The 25,087-nt window shown below is 35.0% G+C and overlaps 4 protein-coding genes and 1 non-coding gene across 7 annotated transcripts; 3 read left to right on the top strand and 2 right to left on the bottom strand.

Moving 5' to 3' along the window:
- Positions 1-82: 82 nt before the first annotated feature.
- LOC132314473 (large ribosomal subunit protein eL32z) lies at positions 83-3,634 on the top strand. Its single transcript, XM_059813338.1, has 4 exons — positions 83-207; positions 297-404; positions 2,947-3,128; positions 3,269-3,634. The coding sequence occupies exons 2-4, from the start codon at positions 315-317 to the stop codon at positions 3,396-3,398; spliced, it is 402 nt and encodes a 133-aa protein (XP_059669321.1). The 5' UTR covers positions 83-207; positions 297-314; the 3' UTR covers positions 3,399-3,634.
- LOC132284439 (small nucleolar RNA Z196/R39/R59 family) lies at positions 1,725-1,811 on the top strand. The gene has a single exon (XR_009472276.1). It is a non-coding gene; the product is annotated as a small nucleolar RNA Z196/R39/R59 family (small nucleolar RNA).
- A 1,014-nt stretch (positions 3,635-4,648) lies between the features above and the next one.
- On the bottom strand, positions 4,649-7,960 carry LOC132314436 (pentatricopeptide repeat-containing protein At5g46460, mitochondrial). Its single transcript, XM_059813304.1, has 2 exons — positions 6,877-7,960; positions 4,649-6,708 (listed from the first exon to the last, which is right to left on the bottom strand). The coding sequence occupies exons 1-2, from the start codon at positions 7,640-7,642 to the stop codon at positions 5,510-5,512; spliced, it is 1,965 nt and encodes a 654-aa protein (XP_059669287.1). The 5' UTR covers positions 7,643-7,960; the 3' UTR covers positions 4,649-5,509.
- A 261-nt stretch (positions 7,961-8,221) lies between these two features.
- On the top strand, positions 8,222-9,333 carry LOC132314462 (membrane protein PM19L-like). Its single transcript, XM_059813330.1, has 4 exons — positions 8,222-8,452; positions 8,555-8,774; positions 8,911-8,956; positions 9,072-9,333. The coding sequence occupies exons 1-4, from the start codon at positions 8,326-8,328 to the stop codon at positions 9,165-9,167; spliced, it is 489 nt and encodes a 162-aa protein (XP_059669313.1). The 5' UTR covers positions 8,222-8,325; the 3' UTR covers positions 9,168-9,333.
- An 888-nt stretch (positions 9,334-10,221) lies between these two features.
- Positions 10,222-16,974, bottom strand: LOC132314443 (uncharacterized). 3 transcript variants are annotated; one of them, XM_059813318.1, is made up of 4 exons: positions 16,612-16,974; positions 15,294-16,165; positions 15,036-15,134; positions 10,222-10,593 (listed from the first exon to the last, which is right to left on the bottom strand). In XM_059813318.1, the coding sequence occupies exons 1-3, from the start codon at positions 16,697-16,699 to the stop codon at positions 15,042-15,044; spliced, it is 1,053 nt and encodes a 350-aa protein (XP_059669301.1). In that variant the 5' UTR covers positions 16,700-16,974; the 3' UTR covers positions 10,222-10,593; positions 15,036-15,041. The 3 variants fall into 3 exon arrangements, with proteins under 3 accessions (XP_059669301.1, XP_059669291.1, XP_059669296.1); XM_059813308.1 differs by having other exon boundaries at positions 10,222-10,599; XM_059813313.1 differs by having other exon boundaries at positions 10,222-10,622.
- Between the last annotated feature and the right edge of the window lie 8,113 nt (positions 16,975-25,087).

The raw sequence follows: 25,087 nt of genomic DNA on the forward strand, positions 1-25,087 counted from the left end.
AAAAATATCGTGATTGTATGCATCGCATGTCCACTGTTTCATAAGTGGACCTTAATCCTTTGCCGTTAATAGGTAATAGGGAACCTCTAATCCCCCGTAGACGTTTGACTCTAACCCTAGTCGAGGAGCTCGTGAGCGTGCTTATAAAAGGTTAAGCAGTAGGCCTCTGAATGAGGGCGGGCGGCTGGATAGGAGCTCCAAATCACTGTGAGTCTCTCTCTCTCTCTCTGTGTGTGTGTGTGTATATATGTATATGCAGAAACATTTGATAGATCTGTTGTTGGTTATTTGTGTAGAAGGTAAGTGTGTTAGCAATGGCTGTGCCTCTGCTGAGCAAGAAGATCGTGAAGAAGAGGGCCACGAAGTTCAAGAGGCCCTGGAGCGATCGCAAGGTCTCCGTCAAGGTATGTTATATATACACACTCATACTAGAGATCCATTCGATTGTTCATATATATATATATGTATATAAAAGGGCGTGTGAATTTATCTTACATTTCTATGCTTACAATCGCATGATGATCGATCTACTTCATTTTATGATTAGCTCTATATTTTTGTTGTGTGTTCGAGTTCATTTATTATTATTATTTTTTGTTTGTTTCACTTAATTGGTTATTGTTAATTTCATTGGTATATGTTATTTGCTGGTATTTAAGATGTGTTTTGTTTGTGTGACTTAATTTGATCTTATTCATAATGGGCTCTAATTTGGTGATGATTGTGAACAACTGCTTCGCATAGCAAGAGCATGATGTATAATTTGGTTAGCCAAAAGTTTGGAGGACTTATTTTGGTTGTCTTAGTGCAAAAATTTGAGCCTTTTAATTCTCAGGCCATTAGAGAATTTACATATTTTTCAATCAAGTAAATACATTTAAACAAGTGCTTTGTTTCAGTTAATTCAATCATTTTCCCCCAACCTTATAATTTATTAACTTAAAATTTATGTGTTCCGTTTACAACTTTTTGGCTCTTAGAATTACGATTTTTTACACCAATTCTCAGTACGAAAATTGATGTAATTTGTACTTGGCCAAAATATGAAGTTTTTGTATTGATGAATGAAGGATGCAAAAGGTTGATTTTATCATGAAACTCGATTACATTAATCATAATTTTTACATTAAGCCACTAAAGTAAGTGCTTCATTTTATAGTTAATTTTCATTTTTACTTAATATTGCTTTTAATTGCAAGAACGAGTCCAGATCTTTGTGGCCCCAGCCTTTTGTATTGATAACATTGGCTATATTTTTCATCCTTGCTCTCCTAACCGGAAAAAGAATAGGACCTGTGCCAATTGTTTTAGTTGAGTCACCTAATGCAACGAGGGTTTGTTGGTAAGTTTGGCACTTATCTTAGTTGGTTATCCTAAAAAAATGTGAAATGTTAAGATCGTTTTGGTGCTCCAGCCTTTAATGACATGCATCTCTTGATGCAAAATGGTGATTTTCATTTTGTTTCTGTTTCCTTGTTAAAAGAAACTTATTTGTTCCCTTTTAACATTTTGGTTCTTGATGTATGTGAATTTTAGATTTGTGAAGAGGTCGGTTGATATATCCATCTCTTCTGCAGTTGAAGAATGGTGAATATAAACAATACACTATTGTCTGTTCTCTCAAACATATTTAGTATCTTTAAACTTATTTATATTGAACTAAAATTTCCTTTCTAATATTTCATTACTTATTATTAGTTTTCTTTTTTCCTTTACTTCTGTTTTGCAATCTATGATGTAAACTATATCTCAATTCTGATTTTGAAGTGATTATTGCACAAAATATTCACCATCTTTCGGCTGAGATTGCAAACACAAAGATCATTTTTTTAATATGCATATTATTTTCTCTATCTATCTGTCTCAGTTTTATTTGCCCATGCTATCTGATGTCCAGACATTATTTCTTTAGCTGGTCATCCGTCTTGATTAAAGGGCAGAAATTGAATACTGAACAGGTCTTGCGACACGGCAAGCTTCATTCTTTTATGCTCGCTATTACTTTTTCCCTGCTTGCGTTTCCTGAATCCTTTTATTTTTATAATCTTATTTGGGTTTCTTATTGTTTATTAAAATATTTTATTTATTAATTTAAATTGTTGTTACCCTTTCATTTTTAGAAGTGATTTTTTTTTTTTTACATATCTCTTGTTATTTGGGACCCTATTTACCCCTTTGGGCTGCTATTGAATGGAGAAATATGTTTGATTGTCCGTCTATATGATATATAGAAGAGCCGTTTTCAAGTAGTGTTTGATTGATTACGTATTAATCAATATTCGATTGATTGATTACGTATTAATCAATATTTGATTGATTTGTATCTGAAAAGAGATTTGTCTATAAGCCACTTTGTTTCTTTTTGTCCAAGTCACTGCTCTTTTTTTGGTCCATGTTTCTTTTCTTTTTGTCCAAGTCACTTCTTTTTTTTTTTGTCCATGTTTCTTTTCTTTTTGTCTAACTCACATCCTTTTGTCTTTGTGAGTTTTGGAAATATCCCCGTTCATAGGTCCGAGATCTACGTCAATGAATTGAAAAGTCGTAGTGATCTACTCTGCAATTAGTTGTGAGAATCATCTTGGGGTTGTTTTCTTGAAAAAACGAAACACATTAAACGAGTTAGTTGGTAGAGCTGGATTTTAAACTGTGAATCTGCCACCTGGGATTAAATCATTGTTTAATTATTTTGTTACGGGTATGAAAATATCTGACCATCAGCAGTGAACTAGCTATGTATCATGTGTTGTGCTACCGAATGTCACATTTTCCTTTCATGTTATTTCCTGCTCACCCTGATGTGTTTCTGTTGCTGTCTTGTCTCTCTGTCTTCTCATTTTGATATTCAATTCCGTATGGTATCACCGTATCCTGTTCAAATTACTACACAGAGGTTACATTGTGAAATTACTTGCATTAATCATGTGTTGTTGGATTCATATATGACAGCCAAACTGGCGTAGGCCAAAAGGTATTGATTCTCGAGTCAGAAGGAAATTCAAAGGATGCACTTTGATGCCCAATATTGGCTACGGTTCAGACAAGAAGACTCGTCACTATCTTCCTAATGGTTTCAAGAAGTTCGTAGTGCACAATGTGAAAGAGCTTGAAATTCTGATGATGCACAATAGGTACAAAACAAAAGAAATTCCTTCTCATTTTTCATTTCTTGTTTGTTTGTTTTTTTTTGTTTTAATTTTTTTTTCATTCCAATCCTACTAAATTCTTGGTCCTAATTTGTTATTGTGTATCTTTATCATTTTCAATGCAGGAATTATTGTGCGGAGATTGCACACAATGTATCCACGAGGAAGAGGAAAGAGATCGTGGAGCGCGCTGCTCAACTTGATGTTGTTGTTACCAACAAGCTTGCTAGGTTGCGCAGCCAGGAGGATGAATAAGATTTCATGCTTTAGGGAGTTTCTACATTATATCTAGTATTAAAACTTCGTTTGTCTTGCAACTCAGTGCTGCTGCTTAATTATTTTTCATTGTTGACGTTGAACCTTAGTGTCCTGACTTTGTATGGTCGTCTAATCTGAATTGTCTTCTACTCGAACCATATCCAAGGTTGACATCTCCTCTGAGTTGGATTTTATTCATTATCCAATTTAAAAGAACTTTGTTCATTTTCTCCTGAGAACAAGCAGTTAGTTAGGTCCATGAAGATCTTACTTGAAACAATTCAATTGCACCGTGAAAGTCTTACTTGAAACAATTCAATTGCAATAACCTGAATATTCTCAGTTGTCTGGCAAGTGATATCCGACCAACACTAGTTTCTTTTGCCATGTGGGTGCTTCAAATGCTGTTTTAGGATTACACTATTATGGAAAATTTTAATTATTGTTTATTATTATGGAATTTTGGCTTGATTGATGCATAAGTGACTAAAAAGTTTATGCATATTGTGTCTGGAGAGGTGGATAGATAGGACTACGAGTTGCTAGATCAGGAACCTAGCTTTTTTTTTATTGCGAGCCAAAAACCTGCTTTCATTTTCACAAGGCATGGACGACCTCGAAACCATAATCTGTTGATATATGTTAAACCTCTGTTTTGATAACCACAATTTTTTCCTGCTTGTACTGGTTTACCAATTGATCCCAAATTTTCGTGACCAAAAAGTTTATGGTCAATGATAACAACAATTTTTTCCTGCTTTGTACTGGTTTACCAATTTATTCCAAATTTTCGTGACTAAAAAGTTCATGGTCAATGACAACAACAGTTTTTTCCTGTTTGTACTGGTTTACCAATTGATCCCAAATTTTCGTAACTCACATATATTTGATAAGAGTAATCAAGTAGACTCTCATTTAGAGTTTGCGGCCCTTCGCCTAACATATTGAGAAAGGAGGAGGTAACAAATTTTGGCTGCGGTTGTAAAATATTACCTTTTATGGTGGGTGATATTGGAGGTGGAAAAAGATGATTGTGTTGGAACAATGTGGGTGGAAGAGCTCCACGGTTGTTTTGCTACTGCAGGTGAAAAAGTGTACTAGTAGTGCTGATCCAAGTTCCTTTGATGATGGAATTGCTCCAGCACGGAGAAGCAATATTATTATACAGCTGCGATCGATCCCCTGTTTATTTTTCTTATTTTCATAATATGAGTTATATGCCAGATTGAAGGTTGCAAGTCTCCATGGAGCAACTAGCCAAGATCAAAATGTAATAAAGCAAAAGAAACCATGAGCTGGAGCAAAATTCAAATCAATACCTAAAACTAACTTAACAATTTCAAACAGAAGAGGCATGTTCTTCTCTATTTACAAGGATTCTGATCTTTTTGCTGACAAGTGAGCAAATGCAAAAAAGAGCTCACTGCATCCCTCAGCGCATCACTGCATCCATCAGCTTCAGTATAACACCATCTGATGAAGAATGAAGAATTCAAACCACATCCCTAAGCTTCAGTATAACACCATTTGATCAAGAATTCAAACCACGGGCAGACACTGCAGTACTTTCAGCAACTCTGTCTTTACTCTTCACTTGCCACAAAATAACAACATCTTTTCCAATTGGTCAACTAGTTTGAGTGACCTGTTTACATTCTTCGTTAACACTTTGCAATTCCACATGAAAATCTCTTTTTTGGCTTTACAAGCAAACATTTTATTCTTTATGTCATCTTGTAGTACTTTCTTCTTAAATCCTTCAGTTACTGCACGTTTAAGTCATCAATCTAGTGCTTCTTTTCGCCAGTCCTTCCATATTGTTTAAAACTATAACATCAATGCAATCACAATATGGATCAGACTCTTTGTGCACGCCGTTCAAATTCAACTTCTTGACATCATCTACTTCTTTCATGAATCCTTCATTTCCTGCGGTTACAACCTCAAATTCTCCAGTTTTTACTACTCAGTCCAGCATCTCTCACTCAAATTCTGCAATATTCCTTGAAAACTTCTTGTTCAATACAGTCAAAAGATCAATCAGACTTTCTGCATCTCATTGAATTTCTTTCAATCTTTCATCTTCCTCCACTCCTCAAAGCCTTGTCTTACCAATAATCCCTGCAAGAACAAAAGCCATCCTTGAAGTGATGAAAGCGGTTAGAATCTCTCAAAACAATCTCACGCCCAACAATCTTCGCCATAAGCTTAATGGCAGCATGGCAATCGCCGCATACACGGAGATTCTTCATCACTGTTATTGTACTTCCCTCTACAGTACTAATCAGCCCAAACCCAAAAGCAAGCCTCTCACTATGATAAGACAAGATGGTTTCCTTCTGTTCATCATCTACATCATGCAATGCAAACCTTTGATCAGGAACATACCCGAACTCTTTCAACTTATCTCCCAACCAGTCCAGTTTCTGATATATTTTATCACTTAATGGATGGGATCTATCTCCAGAACGAAACATGTGCCTCAATCCCTTTAGAGTAACCCAACTGCATCCTGGTTGTTTTGTGACTCCTCTCTGTTTCATCTTCCCTCTTACTCTTGCGACATCACTCCATCTGCTAGTAAAAGCATATAAATTAGACAATAAAACATAAGCAGCACTACACTGTGGGTCTAAATCAAAAACACATGTTGCAGCTTTTTCAGCCAATTCTAAATTAGAATGCATTCTACAAGCATTGAGCAAGGTGAGCCAAATGGTTGAACTAGCCTTCATCGGCATATTTCTGACTAACTCCTCTGCTTCCTCCAACTTCCCACTTCGGCCCAAAATATCCACCATACAGGCATAGTGCTCAAGCTTTACCTCAACGGATTGACATTGACCAAAATACTTAAAAAAGCATCTTCCTTTCTGCAACATTCCAGAATGGCTACAAGCTAAAAGCAAACCAGTGAATGAGATCTCATCCGGGTCCACCCCAGCACGTATCATTTGGGTAAAGAGTGTTAGTGTCCACATGCCACACCCATTTTGTGCACATCCAACAATAACTGAGTTCCATGAAACAATGTTCTTTTGATCAATTTTCTTGAATATGGCTACTCCACTATTGATATTTCCGCATTTAGAATACAATACAGTAAGAGAATTACCCACAAAGACATCAGTTTCCAGGCCCAGTTTGATAGCTACAGTATGAATCACTTTCCCTCTATCAAGAGTGTCCAGTTCACAGGACGAATTCAAGGCACTAGTGAAAGAAGATTGATTCGGGAGGATACCAATTTTTATCATGTCACTGAAAACCTTCAATGCATCTTCATGTTTACAATTCAAACCATACCCTGTCAAAAGAGCCGTCCATACGACCACATTTACATGCAATTTCAGATTAAAAACCTTGCAAGAATCATCTATCCAATTGCAATTTGCATAGAATGTGATAAGGGATGCAGTAATATATACATCAAAAGAGTAGCCGAGCTTGACAACATGGGCATGAATTTGAATACCTGGATGTAAAGCGAATGCATTTGCACAAGCTGTTATGACACATGAAAACGTATTCGAAGTGGGTTCAACACCGGAACCCACCATCTGCGGGAAGAGAATCAAAGCTTCATCACTCCTCCCATGCTGGTCAAGCCCACTAATCATTGAAGTCCACGAAATCACATTCCGACAAGGCATTTTGTCAAACAACTTCATAGCATCTTCAGCTCTACCATTGCTAAAATACCCATAAATCATCGAATTCCAAGCAGCTATATCCCTTGTGGGCATCTCATGAAACAAGTGCTCAGCCTCTTTGACTTTCCCAACCTGCAAGAAACCATTCATCATTGTTGTCCAAGAAATCACATTTCTTTCCGGCATTTCATCAAAAAATTTCCTAGCCATATTAAAATCCCCACAATTTAAACACCCTTTGATCATAGAATTCCAAGAAGCCACATCCCTAGCCGGCATTTTGTCAAACAGCTTCAAGGCATCCTCGATTCTTTGGTTTTCCGCATAACCCACTATCATCTTAGTGCACAAATGAACACTGGGCAAAGGTATTCTATCAAAAACCAAGCGAGCTTCATCTAGTCTTTTGTGCTTTAGGTGATCAGAGAGTACTGAACTCCAAGAGAAAGCACTCGATCTTGTGGAAGTGGTGACACCCTTGAAAGATTTGGAGAAGTCTGTGAAAGCAATGGAGAATACAAAAGGTGAATTGAAGAAAGATTTGGGTGAAATTTTGAGACATCGAAAAATGGCGGGAAATGCTAGCATGACTATTCATCAGAGCAACGGAAAAATCATAAGGTAGCCAATTGCGTAGATTATGAACAACATATGGCTGAGAATAGTGTACCACTATAAAAGATTTGCAATTTTGACTTTTCTCATGCGACTCAGGTTGGTCAGATTTGACAATTAGGGTTTATTGGAGTACTGTTTTTGAGAAAATGGGTCCACTTGGTTTTGCCACACCACCGGCTGCTCTCCATTGGGGGCAGACTTGGTGATATATGATTTCACCCCTTATTAACAACTAATTATATTTTATTTAATTTTTTATTTTGTGAGTTATATTATTACGTGTCAAAATCATGTTATCTATGTGTCAAGAACATTGAAGTACATTTTTCCTAGGAAAAGAATATCACTTTCCCTCCTAGAAAGAACTAAAGAATGTACCATTTGAGAAGAAGGTTCAGAAATGTGAGCCAAGAAAGAATCTGGTTTTGCTGCCTTGCCTTGAATTTGAAGCATCATCTTGACAACCCCACAAAGCCCTTCAGAAGCAACAACCTTGCAAGAAAAGAACCAAAACCTTCTAATAAGGCCTTTTATAAGACCTCCCCGCCTTGCAAAGAAACACATATATGTCTAAACATCTTTTAGGACCTCTGACAACTCCTAAATCCTAACTCCTTCGGAAGCTCTTTATCATATACCACAGTAGCTCCAAAATGGCTAAAAATTCGTTCCAATCCATTGCATCGCTGCTTTTGGTCCTCAATTTCTGCATGTATTTCATAGTTTCGGGCATCGGTGGATGGGCATTGAATAGAGCCATTGATCATGGTTTCATCATCGGTAAATTTCTCTCCATATCTCTCTCTCGCGCGCGCGCGCACACAAACACAAACACTTTGATTTTCTTGACATACTAATGCTGTGGAAAATGCGTGCTAACAGGTCCAGCATATCATCTCCCTGCACACTTTTCTCCTGTATACTTCCCAATGGGAAATGCTGCCACTGGATTCTTCGTAATGTTTGCTTTGATCGCGGGAGTTGTTGGTCTCTCGTCAGTCATCGCTGGATTCAACCATGTTCGTTTCTGGAACATCGATAGCCTGGGACCTGCTTCTTCTGCTGCCACCATAGCATGGACACTTACTCTCCTTGCCATGGGGTATGTCATTATCCTCCACAAATCTTCATTATCAATCACTTGTGATGTGTAAAAACTTGCATAAATGTACTACTAGTTTAAAGATCACTTGAAATATAGCTTTTCTATCAATTGACTAGCATTGCAATTTGTGCAGCTTTGCGTGCAAAGAGATTGAGCTGCAAAACAGGAACGCCCGTCTGGTAAGAGCAACTCATGGCTTTCTTTGTAAATAACACTCATCAATTTGTCATAGAACTTCGGTCATGAAAACAGAATAAGCTAACACATTTACAAAAATTTTGCTCTGTTTTGCAGAAAACGATGGAAGCATTCACAATTATTCTTTCAGCTACTCATCTTCTATACATTGCTGTCATTCATGGTGGTGTTTCAAGGAGTTCAAGGGTATAAACTCCAGGGTTGAGTCATATTCTGTGTCTGTGATTTTTATTTTTACTTGTATTTTTTTCTGGGCACAATTTAGTAGGCAACTGTCATTTTGTGGTAAGACTTGCGTTGTATCAAATAAAGGAAATGATGTACAAAGAACATGATTGTAATGGGTGTTTTAAATTTATTTGCCAATCGAATCTCCCCTACTTTTGAGCTTTAGATATTTATCATCAATCAGCGTGAAAAAGACATTACTCCATGATATTGCATTAATATAACTTCATGAAGGTCTTCATACTATTATGCTAAAAGAGAATGTAACATGGAAACTATTTCCACAACAAGAAGAAAGAAACACAAAATAAAGATGAAACGAAAAACATGATGATAATGTATTAAACTTCTATCTATCTCATTCACTGATTTAGGTTTACGAAGTTCTGGTTTCTCAAAAGAAAAAGCTTGTGCTACCTCACTTTCTGAGAAATCACTTCAACATTAGTCTTCAAGCAAATACATGATTCCACATGCATCTGAACAAGGAAGAACAAGATCCCCCATTCTTGTTTTCTAAGGACCAAGACTACGGCCCATATAAGTCCTCAAGCCGAGGTCAAAATGCGTCCGACATCAATCAATAAACAGAGGGAAAAAGTACTTGACTAATTACAAATTCTAGACTACTGCAAATATACATTCAAGTCACAAATACTTATGGCTGAGAAAAAGATTCATTTCAATTATTTGGAAGGGAAAAAAAAAGACAAAAACAACTCCTCCATTGCATTAAATTATTAATTATACACAATAGAAGCAAGCTAATTCCTCAAAATTTTATTAAATACTAAATTATTAGCAACATTAATCATAGAGGGTAGATTATATAATCAGTTCCATCAGTACTTCAAACCTAATATAAATTCTTTAAAATATGCAATAATCAACTCTAATCCATATTTAAGCAGCTGAAAGTGAAATGGATAAATTGGGCAATCAAATGTAACACAGTATAATTGATAGCGTCACAAACCCTTGAGGCTCACAATAAGATTAGAAAACACTTGCATAGAAGTAAGAGTAAAGATCCAATCATAACATTGTGAGGAGAAACCAAATTCGACAAGCAACCAAATGAATGTTAAATCATATAGTAAATCTTGTATTCTGCATTGTGCAATTTTTCTATCCAATATAAAGATGCCTACAACACACCAACAAAGAGAAAAACACTAATCCTGCCTAAAAAAAAAAGAGAGCAATATTGGAATACTAATGACTTTGGGCGGCCTTCCAAAATAATATTAACATTACTGTATAGTCAGACCTCTCGCCCATTATTCTTCAAGAAAGAGCCTCAGAAGGGAACTATCACAAACTTCGTTAACCCGAACACGCTTCTATGAGTTCCACAAGCTACACTGGTGCAATTGAGCTCCTTAATGCTCTGTTTCTGCATCAAATGAGACCCAAAGGCTGTCAGGCAGCAAAAAAGTATTTTAGTCTCTAAAGGAAGTATCTATGTTGTTATTAGGAAGTGCACAAAGAAAATAATAGAGTCCAAGGCATCTTATAGCTAATAGCCATTAAAATAATAATAATAATAATAAGGTCCAATTTTTTTTTTGGAGTGTGATCGACCTGGAACAAAAATGTTTAGGCAAAATTTCAGAAATGCAATAAGAATGACAAAGATGAAATTGATAACACATGGAAACAAAATATATATAAATGCATCAAGATAAGCAAAATAATAAACTCATTGAATATGTTTTGAAGAGACGTACATCCAATGAGAGTACACTCGGATGCAATGGAGGAGTGAACACAAATGTGAATGAGTCATCAATATTATCAACCAAATCTTTACAAATGAAAAGCCAATATGAAAGATTTTAAAGCTAATTTTCTCATGTAATATTATATTACTATAACTAACTATGACACTATGGCATAAGAGGCATGCATAGTGTAAAATACATGAAGCAAACATATTGAGATAAGCCACAAATGAAATAAGGGTAATTTATACAGACCTCCCCTATGGTTTGTCATAATTACACGGAGCACCCTTCCTGTTTCGGAAATTGCGCGGACCTCCCATACTTTTGAAAATATCCTACACGGACCTCTCTTCCGTTACGGTCAACGCTGGTTAACGACAGAAATTGATGACGTCATCTGCTATTTTTTCTAAAATCCCTAAAATACCCTAGTATAAAATATATTGTTTTTATATTTATCATCTGTGTCCGGCTTTTTCGGGTCGAAATCCAGGCGAGAAACGGACCTCCAGAGGTGGCTCCACCGGGTAGACACGGTGGTTGTTGCCACGGCTTCTTTCCCCGGAAGTAGTGAGATAATTGAACATAGTAGCTCATCTGGGAGATTGCTGATTACGTCGTGGTCGTCACAACTTGTTTTTTCCATTGTTTTTGCCTTTTTCTTTTTTGATCGATCTTCATCAATATATATGCGAGATTTCCATCCTGATTTTTATTTTTTCCTTTTAAGATTACTATCAAAGGTGTGAAAACTTTCCTAGTCAAACCTTAGTTTTGATTTGTTAGAATTTGTTTCCAAAAGCTTATCTTCTTTATAAAGAAACCTACCTTTTCATGCCCTAATGCAACTAGGAGTGCAATTTGGTCGTACAATCCAAACAGACCAAACCCTATAGTTAAATATTAAAAGATATATATATATATACATGTATATATAATACACCTATATAACCAATTCATCAATGGCGGAATTTTGCCTTCTTTGGGCAAAATTGTTTTGCTCGGCTCTCATGGATTTCCCGGGAAATTCAATTCCTCTTCTGGCGAAGATCGAAAGTTGAGATCTCGTTAATTCGATCTGATCGGGAAGACCCTTAAGAACGAAAGGCTTTGAATCAGAACGAAAGGCTTTGGGGACGCCGATGGCGTCGACGACGTCGGGGACCCAGCGGTGGAACATGTCCATGACGAGGCAGTTGGGGCGGTGGCGGCGGAGGAGCTGTTTGAGGGGTTCTTGGAGGATGGAGGAGAACATCTCCAGTTTCCTAGATTCTGAGTCCATAGCTGCCTAAGAGAGAAAGTGAAGATAAAGAGAGAAGCGATAACTGACGGTCTGTATACTGACAAGCTGATGTCATGCCTACTTAATAACTTATGGGGTAGTTTAGTAATTTTAGATGCCAAGGAGAGGGTACTTCAATAATTTTGACAAGTCCGTTCGTGTATTTAACGGTCCGTCACACATAAGGGAGGTCCGTGTAGGATATTTTCAAAAGTAGGGAAGGTCCGAATAATTTCCGAAACAGGAAGGGTGCTCCGTGTAATTAGGGCAAACCATAGGGGAGGTCTGTGTAAATTACCCATTAAATAAACACTTACGAAAATAATTTGCAAGTTAAGAGTATTATTGTCAGCAACGCCCACAATAAACTCTCATGACTCCGATGTTTCCTGTACTTCTACTTGTATATGATATCTTTACAAATTGGAGATATTGACTATTATTGTTAGCAACTCCGACGATAAACTCTTTCGACCCCATGTTTTTTGTACTTTTACTTGTATATGATATCTTTACAAATTGTATATGATATCTTTACAAATTGGAGATATCTCTGTTGTGTTTTTGGCTTTTAGTTCTTCAATATCCCCGTCATTTGGAATTTGGAAAAAGGGTAAAATACACCGACCTCCCCTGAGACGTAGTGAACATACACATGGTGGAAACTTTTGTCAAAATGTTACACCCAACATCTTTTGACGGTTTACTACTTACTGACATCAAATTTATGTATAAAATGTCTATTATATCCCCCAATGGTATAGTACCATAAAAATGAAAGTATTTGAAAATGAGAAATGATACTCATACCCACTCTCTTCTCTTGTTCGTTCTCTCTCACTCTTTGTTTTTCCTTCTGTTACTTCAAAACCAAAACATTCTAAGAATCTAATTACCACCATTACTGATTACTAAAACCAAAATCAAACCCATTTTGATTGTTTTTGAGTTGCAGTGGTTTGAATTGCTTGATGGGTTACTGTCCTGACTGGAAGGCAATGGTTCTAGCCTTCAACTGTACTTTCCTTCTCTTTGAATCTGTTATGAAATTTTAGACTTACAGCTTGGGCAAGGTAAGGTTTATGTTGACTTTTTTAGACTTATATAGGAAAAATATGAAATGGGTTTATGTTTAAATAGACTCTTTGATTTGCACAGAGATGATGTTAATTTTCTTGTGGGTGAGAGAATGCTGCAGTTGGTGGTTTTTTATTTATATTTAAGAGAGAGAGAAGGGGTTGGTGGCGGTGGGGTGGTGGAGGATATATTTGTCCAAGAAAACAAGATATATATATATATATATATATATTTGTACTTTTATAGCATTTAAGGGTAATAAAGTCATTTCAAATGGGTTGAAGGGCATTTTGGTCAGCACACTTAATTTTTATGACGAAGCAAACAGAAATTTGGACGGAGGGGGTTCATTGTTAGTGCAAGCCAAAGTTCTAGGGAGTACAGTGTAACTTTTTTTCAAACTTACATGCTGTGTGTAAGGGGAGGTCAATGTATTTTACCCATGGGAAAATAATAAAAAAAAAAAACTACCTAGTACCAGTTTCTGGAACAGTCTTCGATGTGAAGGGAAATTTTTCAACTGCTTCAGTGTCTTTAAATCTTTTCTCTGTATGTTTGGAAATAACTTTGTTATGGAAACATGTGAATTTCGAGTCGGTTCAGTTCATTGGAAAAAAGACTTGTTTCGACTGATTTACTTGAAACAAAAGGAAATTTGATCCTTGATCCCTAGATAGTTGTTAAGTGATAAAAAAGACAAGATCATACAAGATTTCAGTGCTAGTAGAAATTATGAATTTAAACAATTACTTCCACAGACTGCCAAAGAATGAAATCCAATATTTATTCCGTGGATGACCATAATACTTCAATGACAATAAATCATATCTTTACAGGTTTAATTTATGGGCAACAGGTTGGGAACAGAGAAGCACAGACAATGGTTGGATGCCAAGATAGTGGAAGGAATCTTGGAGGAAATTCCTTAACATCAATAAAATTTAGGATCTAGTATTGTCCCCAATGTAACTGAAGGTTAAAGACCTAAAGTCTGAATTGATCAAAGAACATATCATAAGCAACTCTCATTCCATGTCCGCCTACTCCAGTAATGAGGGCAAAACACCATCAATTCAAGAGCACCTTAAACAAAATTTTCTGTTAGGTATCTCCATATCTCCTATATCAAATCTTAAGAACTCCCTCACTTTTACTTCAAATTTCACCGTAATCACATTTATATTCTTTTTCTTGCATGATACTTTTGATTTTGCAGCTTCTAGTTGTATCTAATTACAATCTCATTGTCTAAGCTGTAAAAGAAATCTCCATTAATAAAATACACTATGGACTTTATCATTTAACTGAATGAAATTCATTGTTATAAAGAAAATACAAAAGGAAAATGAGATAAAAGAATAGATGACATGTAAAAAGCACACAAACAAGTGACTAATAATTTGGCAAATAAATATTACTAGTTGAAAAACTGAATTGGCTATTGTGTTAATCTTATAAACTTCTTATTTCATCCATTTATTCATGCGTAACTGCGTTTTCTAAATACACACATTCAAAACACTAACAAGACAGCATTACAAATATTAAAATGTAAAAGATTACCAATCAGCAATCAAGCATATGTGCAGCAATAAGCAACAAACGTACTCAACACACTTTGAACGACCAACCTATGACAAGCTAATAGCTTCCTAGCCTCAATCTAAACAATAGCAGGGAGTAATCAATGACAGAGCAAGTTAACAAAACAGGTACATGTTTTAAAATTGGTAAAAGCTTCACCACCTGAAATTATCTAGCGGAGCCTGTGAACACCTCAAAAAGTCCACAGCAACTCTTCAAGGAAGTTGTTTGCACCACTTGTGGAGCCGAATCTACCAGAGGCTGCCAATAATTTCACAAAAAAAAAAAAATAAAAATAAAAATAAAAAAATAAAAATAAAAATAAAAAAAGAGGAAAAATTATTTTATTTTTCATTACATGTTGAAGCAAACAAATGATAAATTGAACCTCATGTGAAAGAAAGGAGTTATTGGCCACACCTGGCTTTCAGAGCATTCAGGAACCTCAGTGTCTTTGATGTGTTCTGCACCACTACTGGTATCAACTCCAGGAGGGTTAAATGACATCAATTTATCTTTATTTTCTTGTGGTGCAAAGCCTTTCACATCTGATGATGCTGCAGCATGCTCAGTTGACGGTGAAACCTCCTTGATCTGTGATCCCATCACAGCCGATGGAACTTCAGAACCCTTGTTCTCTATTGAAGACATTTTCTCCCCATTTTCGTCCGCAACATCAGTAGGCACAGAATTCTCAATTGGAGCACTCTCAGCCACTTGAACCGCCTCTTCAGAGAATGAAAGCTTATCTGAAACACCAATAGGGGCACTTTCCACAACTGTATTATAAGCCTTACTGAGAGGAACACCATCCACAACTTGAGGTACCACTTCAGGCAAAGAATCAACTGGCTTAACTGAATTAACAGAAGTAACACTTTCCGGAATAGAATTAGAAGCCTCATCTTTTGACTTCCCTGACTCCACCACCACTATTTTTTTATCATAAACACGGGACTCATCATCTGAGCTACTACTGCTAGAGCGTCCATCACGTGCTTCCCTCGCTGATTCAACATACTCAATACTAGCATTCTTGCTCTCAAAATTATCCTTGGGTACATCGCCCTCTTCATTATTCCTACTCTCTCCATTATTATGGTCAATTCCTATAGTAGATTTGTTCTCAGTGACAAATGATCGAACAGATGAAGTGGTTTCCCTCTTCTCGACATCTTCCTCCTGTCCCTCGGAGAATGAATGCTGCCGGTCATGGTGGTCCTGAGACATCGGAGAACTACGCTCACTACCATCACTCTCTTTCTCATCATGGGTTTTTTGACCATCATCACCTACCATATTTGATACATTCACAACAGTTTATAACAGCATCAAGAAAAACAAGACACGATAATAAATATACATCCAGTAAGCTGAGCCATGAGCCAAAAATCAAAATTAACTACGAAAATATTAGTGTATGATATGAGAGAACTATAGGTGGTGTATTTGGATGGTGGATGAGATTGTGGACTAAAATGATTTCCTGATAGCTTTACACAATCCAATAACACATAACCACCGAGCCAATTTATCCATACAAATACATTTAAGGGTAATAAAAGTGAAGAACAAAGAACTTTGACAAACAAGATATATAGACAAATGCCCAATTACCCAACAAGCCAAATTGACAGGCAGATCCACATGAACCATTGCAGATATGAGAGCGAGCGACTGATTGACAGATGGGAATGTGTAGATTAGATGGAAAAGGTGAAGACCAGAGAAAGAGTACCTTGAGAATGAGTTGCAATGTTAGAGATGTTTGGGTTATTTTCCTTCTTTTTCTTGGCGGCTTTTCTCTTCTTTGCACCTGATGGCATGATTGGTCCTTGTGGGGAAGATGAGTTGCGTAGGCAGATCGTGGGCTGTCCTCCTCTCTCTCTCTCTCTCTCTCTCTCTCTCTCTGAAAATTGGATGCTTAAACCCTCTCTCTCTCTATTTATATATTTGTTATGTGAATACTGAATATTGGTACAATGAACACGGAATGACAGCAGATATCGCGTAAGAGATTCTATTTGGGATTTCAAAATTTCAGGGAATTCAATCGTACCGTCATTTTTGGGGAATGGTTTTAGCTTAAAAGGGGAAATTTATGATAGATAAATCCAAAAACTGGTTTTTGCTCTAAAGAGGTCAAATTATGCTTGATAAAAAGTACATAAATTAATTTTATTTTTAATATTTGTATTTATTTATTTATTTATTTGTTACTAAAGGATAGGAATGGAAGAATTTGTAACTCTACTCAATTGAGGGCTTTGTGCCATATTTATCGACAACTCTTTTGATCATCTATTTTCTAAATTGTGGTGCATTTGGATAAATAGGCAAAGTGGATATGGTAAAATCAGTTTGGAGAGAAGATAAAATAAAGAAAATAATAGTGTTAATCACTTCATTTTGGTTTAGCAAGATAGTGAGCAGAAAATGAAATTACGCGAATGTGTTATATTATTATAAAGAATAAAATTACAAATTTTAAGTGTTATGGGCCACCTTACCTACTCTGGGTCAGATCCGGACACCGAATTAAGTATTTGATCTAATACTAATTGTAACGGGTGAACGTTTATCCATATACTAAAAAACTCAAGTTATTCGGTAGTACTGTATACACAATCATTTATATACACTTTAACCCCTATCCAAATTCGATGTGGGATAAGTCTCACTTGTAATACTTAAAATTTTTTGCCAATATAAAATAATAATAATAATAAAGTACGGGCCCCATAGACGGGTTTTTTTTTATGCTTGTGAGGTAATTTATATATTTAATTTTTAAAATGTAAATATATATATTTTTTTGTTTCTTTCTGATATCTCTGAGGCTGCATGTTGCTAAAAAGTGAGGTCTACAAAATGCCATAGACTTCTCTGTATTTTTCTGGAATTTTGCTCTACTTGGTTCCCCCAGTTGGATTGGATGCTCTATAATTTGATGTCACGGTGGTCCATTGGTGTTCTATTTCAAATTTTCAATTTGATGTCAACCTTCCTCGTGGTGCTGGTTTGATGCTCAAATATAAGGGTGTCTTTTTTTTTTTATTAAAAAAAAAAAAAAATCTATCCTGTTGCACCCCCACCCCCAACTAAAAAAACACATATCAGTTCTTGAACACCCGCTTGTGTAAGTTTTTTGTCTTATTTAAATCTCCGTTTATGAGTTTAGATAGATTTAAACCTTTTAAATTATCACAAACAATTAAACATATTCGATGACCATGTAGTTTGTTTCAAACTTTATATTCCTTTAATAATTTAAAAAAATAATTGACACATTTAATATAAGTTTTCATTGTTAGAATTTAGAAGTTATATAATTATTTATTTATTCATTTTTATTTTTTTTATAAAAAAACTCCCACAATAATTGATCCTATTATTTTGGGTGTGTACACATACATATGGATAAGCACAATAATTTTCAACAAAATAATGGAATTTCGAAGGAGGCCAATGATAATGATCGTCAAGATGAAGGGATGCAAAATAAAGGAGACGCCTAAAATTATTGTGCGGCAGAGAAGGAGGGTGGAATGGAGCAATTGGTTATTGATTATTGTATTTATTTGACTATGCGAATTGACCTGTCCCGCTTCTGATTTATCAGAATGGGTTTAATGTGTATGACCTTTTTTTTCTAATAAATAAATAAATATATATTATATTTGCCAAGTGTCATAGCCACCCTCAATTAGGGTTTACATGTCAAAATCCAATTGAAGTCGGCCAAATGTGATTGGGCAAAGTGTCCAATTGGACTGAGATCTAATAAATGTGGAGAAACCTTATCATATCATAGAATAATATTTGCGCCGAGTGCCGACTCCGGCACACGGCATATCCGCTGTTGCCTGAGTCGGCTGTACACATGTATCTTATATATATATATATATTTATTTATTTATTTTAACTCAAGAAAATTAGGTAAAAGTTTTTGACACTCGAACGAGGGGATAAATTCTACATATGTAAACGATTTTGAAAATTGTAATTACAAAAGAGTGTAAAAGTAGATAATATCTTACATTTTCAGTCGACAAATAATTTTTACATTTTATACAAACGATTTTGTGTGAAATTATATTGCTCAATTTCATTCATTCCACACATATCATATCAAGAAATAAAAAAATAAAAAAAAAATTGAAACATAAGACTATATATATATATTTCATAAATTAGATACAGATATATTTCAGGGGAATTGGCCCCATTATATACTCATAAAATATTACTATTGTTCAACTGAAATTATAAAAAAATTCATTCAGGATTCAGGTTCAGGTTCAGCTTCAATATATATGGAACCAACAAAAGCAATATAAGCATGACCCCTTTTCTATATTACATTCTTCGTATATGATCATGGAATCATTAAGGAGTGCATAAAGTCCTAAACAGAGAATAAAGTAGCGAGTTCACATAGCATGTTAATGCCATGATGTATGACACTTTTACGTGTTTACTAATTTTTATATTTTAAGTTTTTTATTTATTTTCTTTAAACACCCACCTTGTGGATTCAAGATCATCTGTTCCTCATGAACAAATTTATCGCTTACTCAGTTAGTGTCAGAGCCCCATTTTTTTTTTTATTTTTTTTTATTTTTATCCCGGTCTGATGGCAGGTGATCGTTTTCTTAGCACCCACTTTGCCAAGATCATTTTCTCAGATGATCGCTGAGTGAAAATCCCTTGGGCAACCATGCATACTCAAGATCGTTTCATAGCAAAATCGTGGTTCAGTTTGTATTCGTGCTGATGATGCGTCTCGCAGCCAACCAAGCATGGATTATGTTCCTGTTTCTCCACGTAGGCCTCCAGTCTATGCGAATTATTTCAATGATTCTTCCGATGATGAGGATTGCATACCGTGATCGAGGTAGACGTAACAATCGTGAATTTCAGTTAAAACTTGGTTTACTTATTTTCAATGGAAGTTTCATTATTAAAGATGTCTTCGACTGGATTGAAGAAGTTGAAGAATTTTTCGAATATTTTGATGTACCTGAAAATAAGCAAGTATGCCTTCAAAGCTTAAAGGATCGGCTTCGATTTGGTAGGAACAAATATAGTTTCATCAAAGAAGGGAATGATTACATCCTGTTCGATCGTGGTACAAGATGAAATGGATGTTCATAGCTAAATTTTTACCATCAAATTATGAAGAGCTGATGTTTCAAAAATATCAAAATTGTAACAAAGAGAAACAGTTTGTCAAAGAGTCGAAGGATGGTGGCATCTAGTCTAGTCAAAATTTTGTTAAAGCAACAAGTGTTTTTGATGAGATTAATTGTGAACAGAATTTTATTGCTACATATACTGCAGTTGAGGATGACGAAGTTTTCCACACGTTAGTTGCAACAGGAATACTTGAAATACCTTAGGCCATCTGCACCAACCTCTCCAGATTTTGGCTCTTTAAAAACGCCACATCAGCTTTTCCAAGAGCCACATCAGCTTTTCCAAGAGCCACATCAGTAATTTCAAGAGCCACATCAGCAGCTTTCGCTCTCCAAAAACATGAACTCCATCAGGCTCTCCGAATTTTCGCTCTAAAAAAAAAAAATTATTATTATTATTTTTAACTTTTCCTAAATGGCTATATTCGTAACAGGTATATTTTTTACGGCTATATTTGCAACGGCTATATTTTCTCAACGACAATATTTTTCAATTAAACAATATTTTTGCAAATTATTAAAAAAACTATGATTTATATTAGAACTTGAAACAATTCATTATCCATTATGGATTAAAAAAAACAAATTAAACAAAACAATTAAAAATAACTTAAACAATACAATATCCTAAATTGAAATAACAAAATAAATAGACCAAGGATTGCAAAATCCTATGGGAACTTTGGGGCGGACCGTGAATTCAAAGATGCCAATATCTCATTTTGTCGTGCAATAATCCAAGCTTTTCCTGCTTCTGTTGGTGCCGAATTTGGATCTGTTAACATGAGCTCATTTTCTTCAAGTCTCTGTTTCTCTAGAATCTCTAGCTGCCTTGTCTTCTCTTTCTCCATTTTTCTTACCTCTCGTGCCACTTGGGCATTCTGCATTTTCTCCTGACGACTCTCAAAACGGGTAGTGATATTATTAAATTTCGAAACGAATGAAGTTTGCAATTCATTCGCTGAATTAATTTTTGCTCGACGCTGCTTCGCCGCTTTTCTTCCTGCTGGTCTTTGTAGTTGAATTCTTTCACACCAGGTGAATCATTTTCCCCTATGTGTAATGATTCTTCAGTTGAGGCTCCATCTGTCGTGGCTGCATGACTTGATGGAGTAGATGGTAAGGAGTGCCCAACAAACTCATTAATGTCAAAGTCAAATCCACTCCTTTTCTTCGGCTCTTTTTTCTTTTTTCCTTTTCCTACTTGTTCGGCACAATGTGAATTCCGTTTATTGTCATGCTTCAAGATCTCCAAGCTACTTTCTAACTTAAATTCACCACCTGTTTGGCTACGAAACAGGTTTTTAATTGCTATCATCCACACGAAAAAAATAACAAAAAATTAAAAGCCGACTATTTAAAATATTTACGAGTTATATTTAAATAATAAATAACTCACCATATCATCACTGCTGAAGCTGTTGGGACGATTCATTTCTATGGTAGTCATGCAGCCGGAAAATTTGCTGATTTTTTGTTGGATCACTGACTAATGATTCATCAAACCTCCATCATTTTGCTCAGTTGGAACACCAATATGTTTATATTGTTCTAGAATTTGCTCCCATAACTTCTTCTTACTTTGGTCTGCCCTCGTAATTGCATCAGAGGTAATCGACATCCACGCCCAACATAAAGCCTCATCTTCAGCCTTGGTCCAATTATTATGTCGGATAGCCGATTGTTTTGAGTTACTTGACTGTGGAACATTAGTACCACAATATTGACGAGAAGTTTAGGATGGTTGATAAGAAAGTTGGGATGGTTGATGAGAAGGAAATTGAGAATCTCCTCTATAAAAATTGATATTGTCTTCGGAAAATGGCAAAAACTCATCGTTTGATGGGTTGAATTGGGTGTTGTAATAAAATGGATGTCGAGAATTCATATAATTGAAATGACTTTGAAAATAATAGCTAAGATTGAGAAAATAGAAGAAGAAATAAGTTGAATGGTAGATAATAGAGATGTGATAAGTGAAGGTAGGAGTTGGGGTATTTATAGAGATTTTAAAAATTTTAATTAAAATTTTTTTTTGAATATAGTTAAAAAAAATTTGAATTTTTAAACTTTTTTTAAAATTATAGCCGTTAAGGCAATGTTTGGTACTGTAGAAACAATGCTTTAACGGCTAAATACACTATTTGGCCTACACATTTAAAATTTAAAGCAATTTTTTTTTTTTTTTTTAAAAAACCAAATTTTAAGGGGAAAAAAAAAAGGTTTTTTAATTTATTTTTGGCCCAAATTTTTTTTTTTTTTGGATAAACAATGCCTAAATAATATATTTTTTATTTAATAATTTTTATTTTATTTTATTTCTAAAAAAAAGAGCTCTAAATAACCTATTTTTAGGTTTTAATTCAACCGTTTGGTAACTATGCATAGTCATTGCAAAAAAAACCAAAACACGTCCGCTTTGCATTAGGAAAAAACGAAAAAAAAATTATAGTGATCGCGGGCCAGCTCACTGAATACTGCGAGCTGACTCGCGGTTGCAAAGGGGCCTCAGTCCATCTAACTAGGCCGCTGCACGGCTTTTAAGCCATTGGTTTGCAGAAATTGGGTTTCCACGAGCCTGCTAGGAATGGTCTTAGAAGAGCTAACTGGTGGTTTGGGTAAGATAGAAGTGAAAGACTGTGATGACAAGGACAATTGCATTGACTTGTCCAATGTGAAGCCTAGGGATAGCTGCAAGCAAGGTAATCATCTAAACCCATTTTTCAAAGATACTGATGATCGTAACTTGGAAGAGGTTAAAGATGGCCATCACGGTTTGGTGTGTGATGGAGATCTAATTGGAGTGGGGGACCTCAATGATGAAGGGTTTAGGCGAGATCAGTTTGGCAGTTATTAAATTGAAATTAATCAAGGTATGCGGTGATTAAATCGGAAACTGGCACACTTACTAATTTTATTTATACTAATATATAATTAGTCGAATAGAAATTTGAGGACGAATTCTTTTGAAGTAAAAGAGACAAAGAAGATTAGTTGAATAGAAACTCGAGGACGAGTATTTTTGGAAAGAGAGTCTACCTATCAAAAAGTCTATAAAGAAAATTCACAAAAAAGATAGTGGCACTAAAAATAATAATAATTTTGTTGATGTAACGACTAATATTATTGAGGTTGATCAAGAGAAAAAATATGTTGCTTCACTTATTGTAGTTGAAGATGACTTGAGAGAAGTAGACTTGGAAAAATATGACGACAAGAATGTTTATGCTTTATCCGTTAGATGAATTTGAGAAGGCTCTCGATAAGAATACTTCGGAAACCAACTCTAAAGAGAGTCGTATTCTCTATGTTAGGTCAAAATTTAAGGTTACACACTCGATTCAATAGATGAGGACGTAAGATGAGTATTATTATCGCGTCATTGTGTTTCTTTTAAACTATTTAGCTACAAAATTATTGTAGGTAAGGAAAAAATTATTTGAATCGAAGTTGCTTTACTTTTGTTTTTAATAATTAAATGTAGTTGATGTACTTTTATCTCTCTTTTTTCCCTCTGAACAGAAAAAAAAGGACAAAGAAGAATTCATTTTTGTTACATTTCTCACCCACCTTGCACTATAATGTAAATTAATACTTAAAGTAATAATAATAGAGCTACTGGTTCACCATGCACAGCAGGTAGTGTCTGAGACCACTAATGGAGTTTCGACTTTAGACTTAAATTAATTACTTATAATTTAAACTTTGTTAATTTAACTTATAATTTAAATTAATAATTAAAGTAATCAAATTTTTTTGCTCAGGTTCCTACCAAAGACAAAACCCTAATAATTAGAGGATGGCCTAACAAACAAATGTCATGCATTCGATTGATAAATGCCACTCAATCAACTCCCAACGTTTACATGAATTAGTTTTAATAGAACACATGAATTCTTAAAATCAAGAACACAACAGGTTTATCTAGCTCTCTCAATCAAATTTAGAAAATGTGGTTGGTTGTAAGAATCTGTGAGATTTGTTCTGATCAAAATTTGTCAAAAAGGAAGGAGAATACAAATAATTATCTTTCAGTTCTAATTTAATTGTCCATTATTATTATTTTTTTTTACAATCTCAAAATAATTGTCTAAAAGTCAAATGAAGATAAGTGCATAGTTTTAAAAAATTTCCAACTTGATAACATACATATTTGTTGAAAGGATAATATAATAATTTTTAAAAAGAACAATGACTTAATTGATATAATAATTTTTAAAAAGAACAATGACTTAATTGCATATCACTTTAAAGAAGTCATATTCCTGAAAATGAACTCTTTTTTATAGGAGGAAGGGAAGACAAGTTCTTGTTAGATTAAAACTTAGAGATGCGAATGTTCGAAGCGTAGCTCTCAGCCAATCATTGGGTTACGAAGGCATTTGTGAGCGAGTTCATCATTTGAAACAGTTTTAAGTATGTTTTCAATTTCAAATAAATGGTGATTAATATGAATCAAGTAGAGAAGTTTATCGGTGCACACATGTTATACTCAAACCTGACTACACAGAAAATTTATTACCATAAAATATAATTAATAATAGCCCCACATGTAATGGAAAATACTATCGCCTTACCTGCATTATTAAACATATTTAATTAAGTGCATCAAATTATTATTATTTTGATAAGTTAAATTTGTATAAAAATGAAAACTATTTACAGTATACAACGGGCATACCTCTCAAAGAAAAAGAAAACAACATAACCAGAAAGCCTACGCTATAACCCCAAGCCAGAAGGACCAACAAGGCCTGACCCAAGCCCAAGCAGTGACTCAAAAATTAAAATCAACAAGCCCAAACCAAGGCAGAGGAAGACCTTTGTTCAACTTAAAAACTTAAATGCTCAGTGCCTCAGTGACAGTAATAATGATATGGTACAACATAGGATCCTCTAAAATAAATGCTTTTTCACTTATGTGTAAGTGTATAAATTATTGTCTGAACTACAACCACAGTATTTAAGGACTTGTTTGGTTTATAATTCTGAAAACAGTTATCAATAATTTAAAGA

This window comes from Cornus florida, unplaced genomic scaffold (genome assembly GCF_030987335.1).
Source record: "Cornus florida cultivar Cherokee Brave unplaced genomic scaffold, ASM3098733v1 CherokeeBrave_3.0.0_Hap2_Chr01, whole genome shotgun sequence".
NCBI lineage: Eukaryota > Viridiplantae > Streptophyta > Magnoliopsida > Cornales > Cornaceae > Cornus > Cornus florida.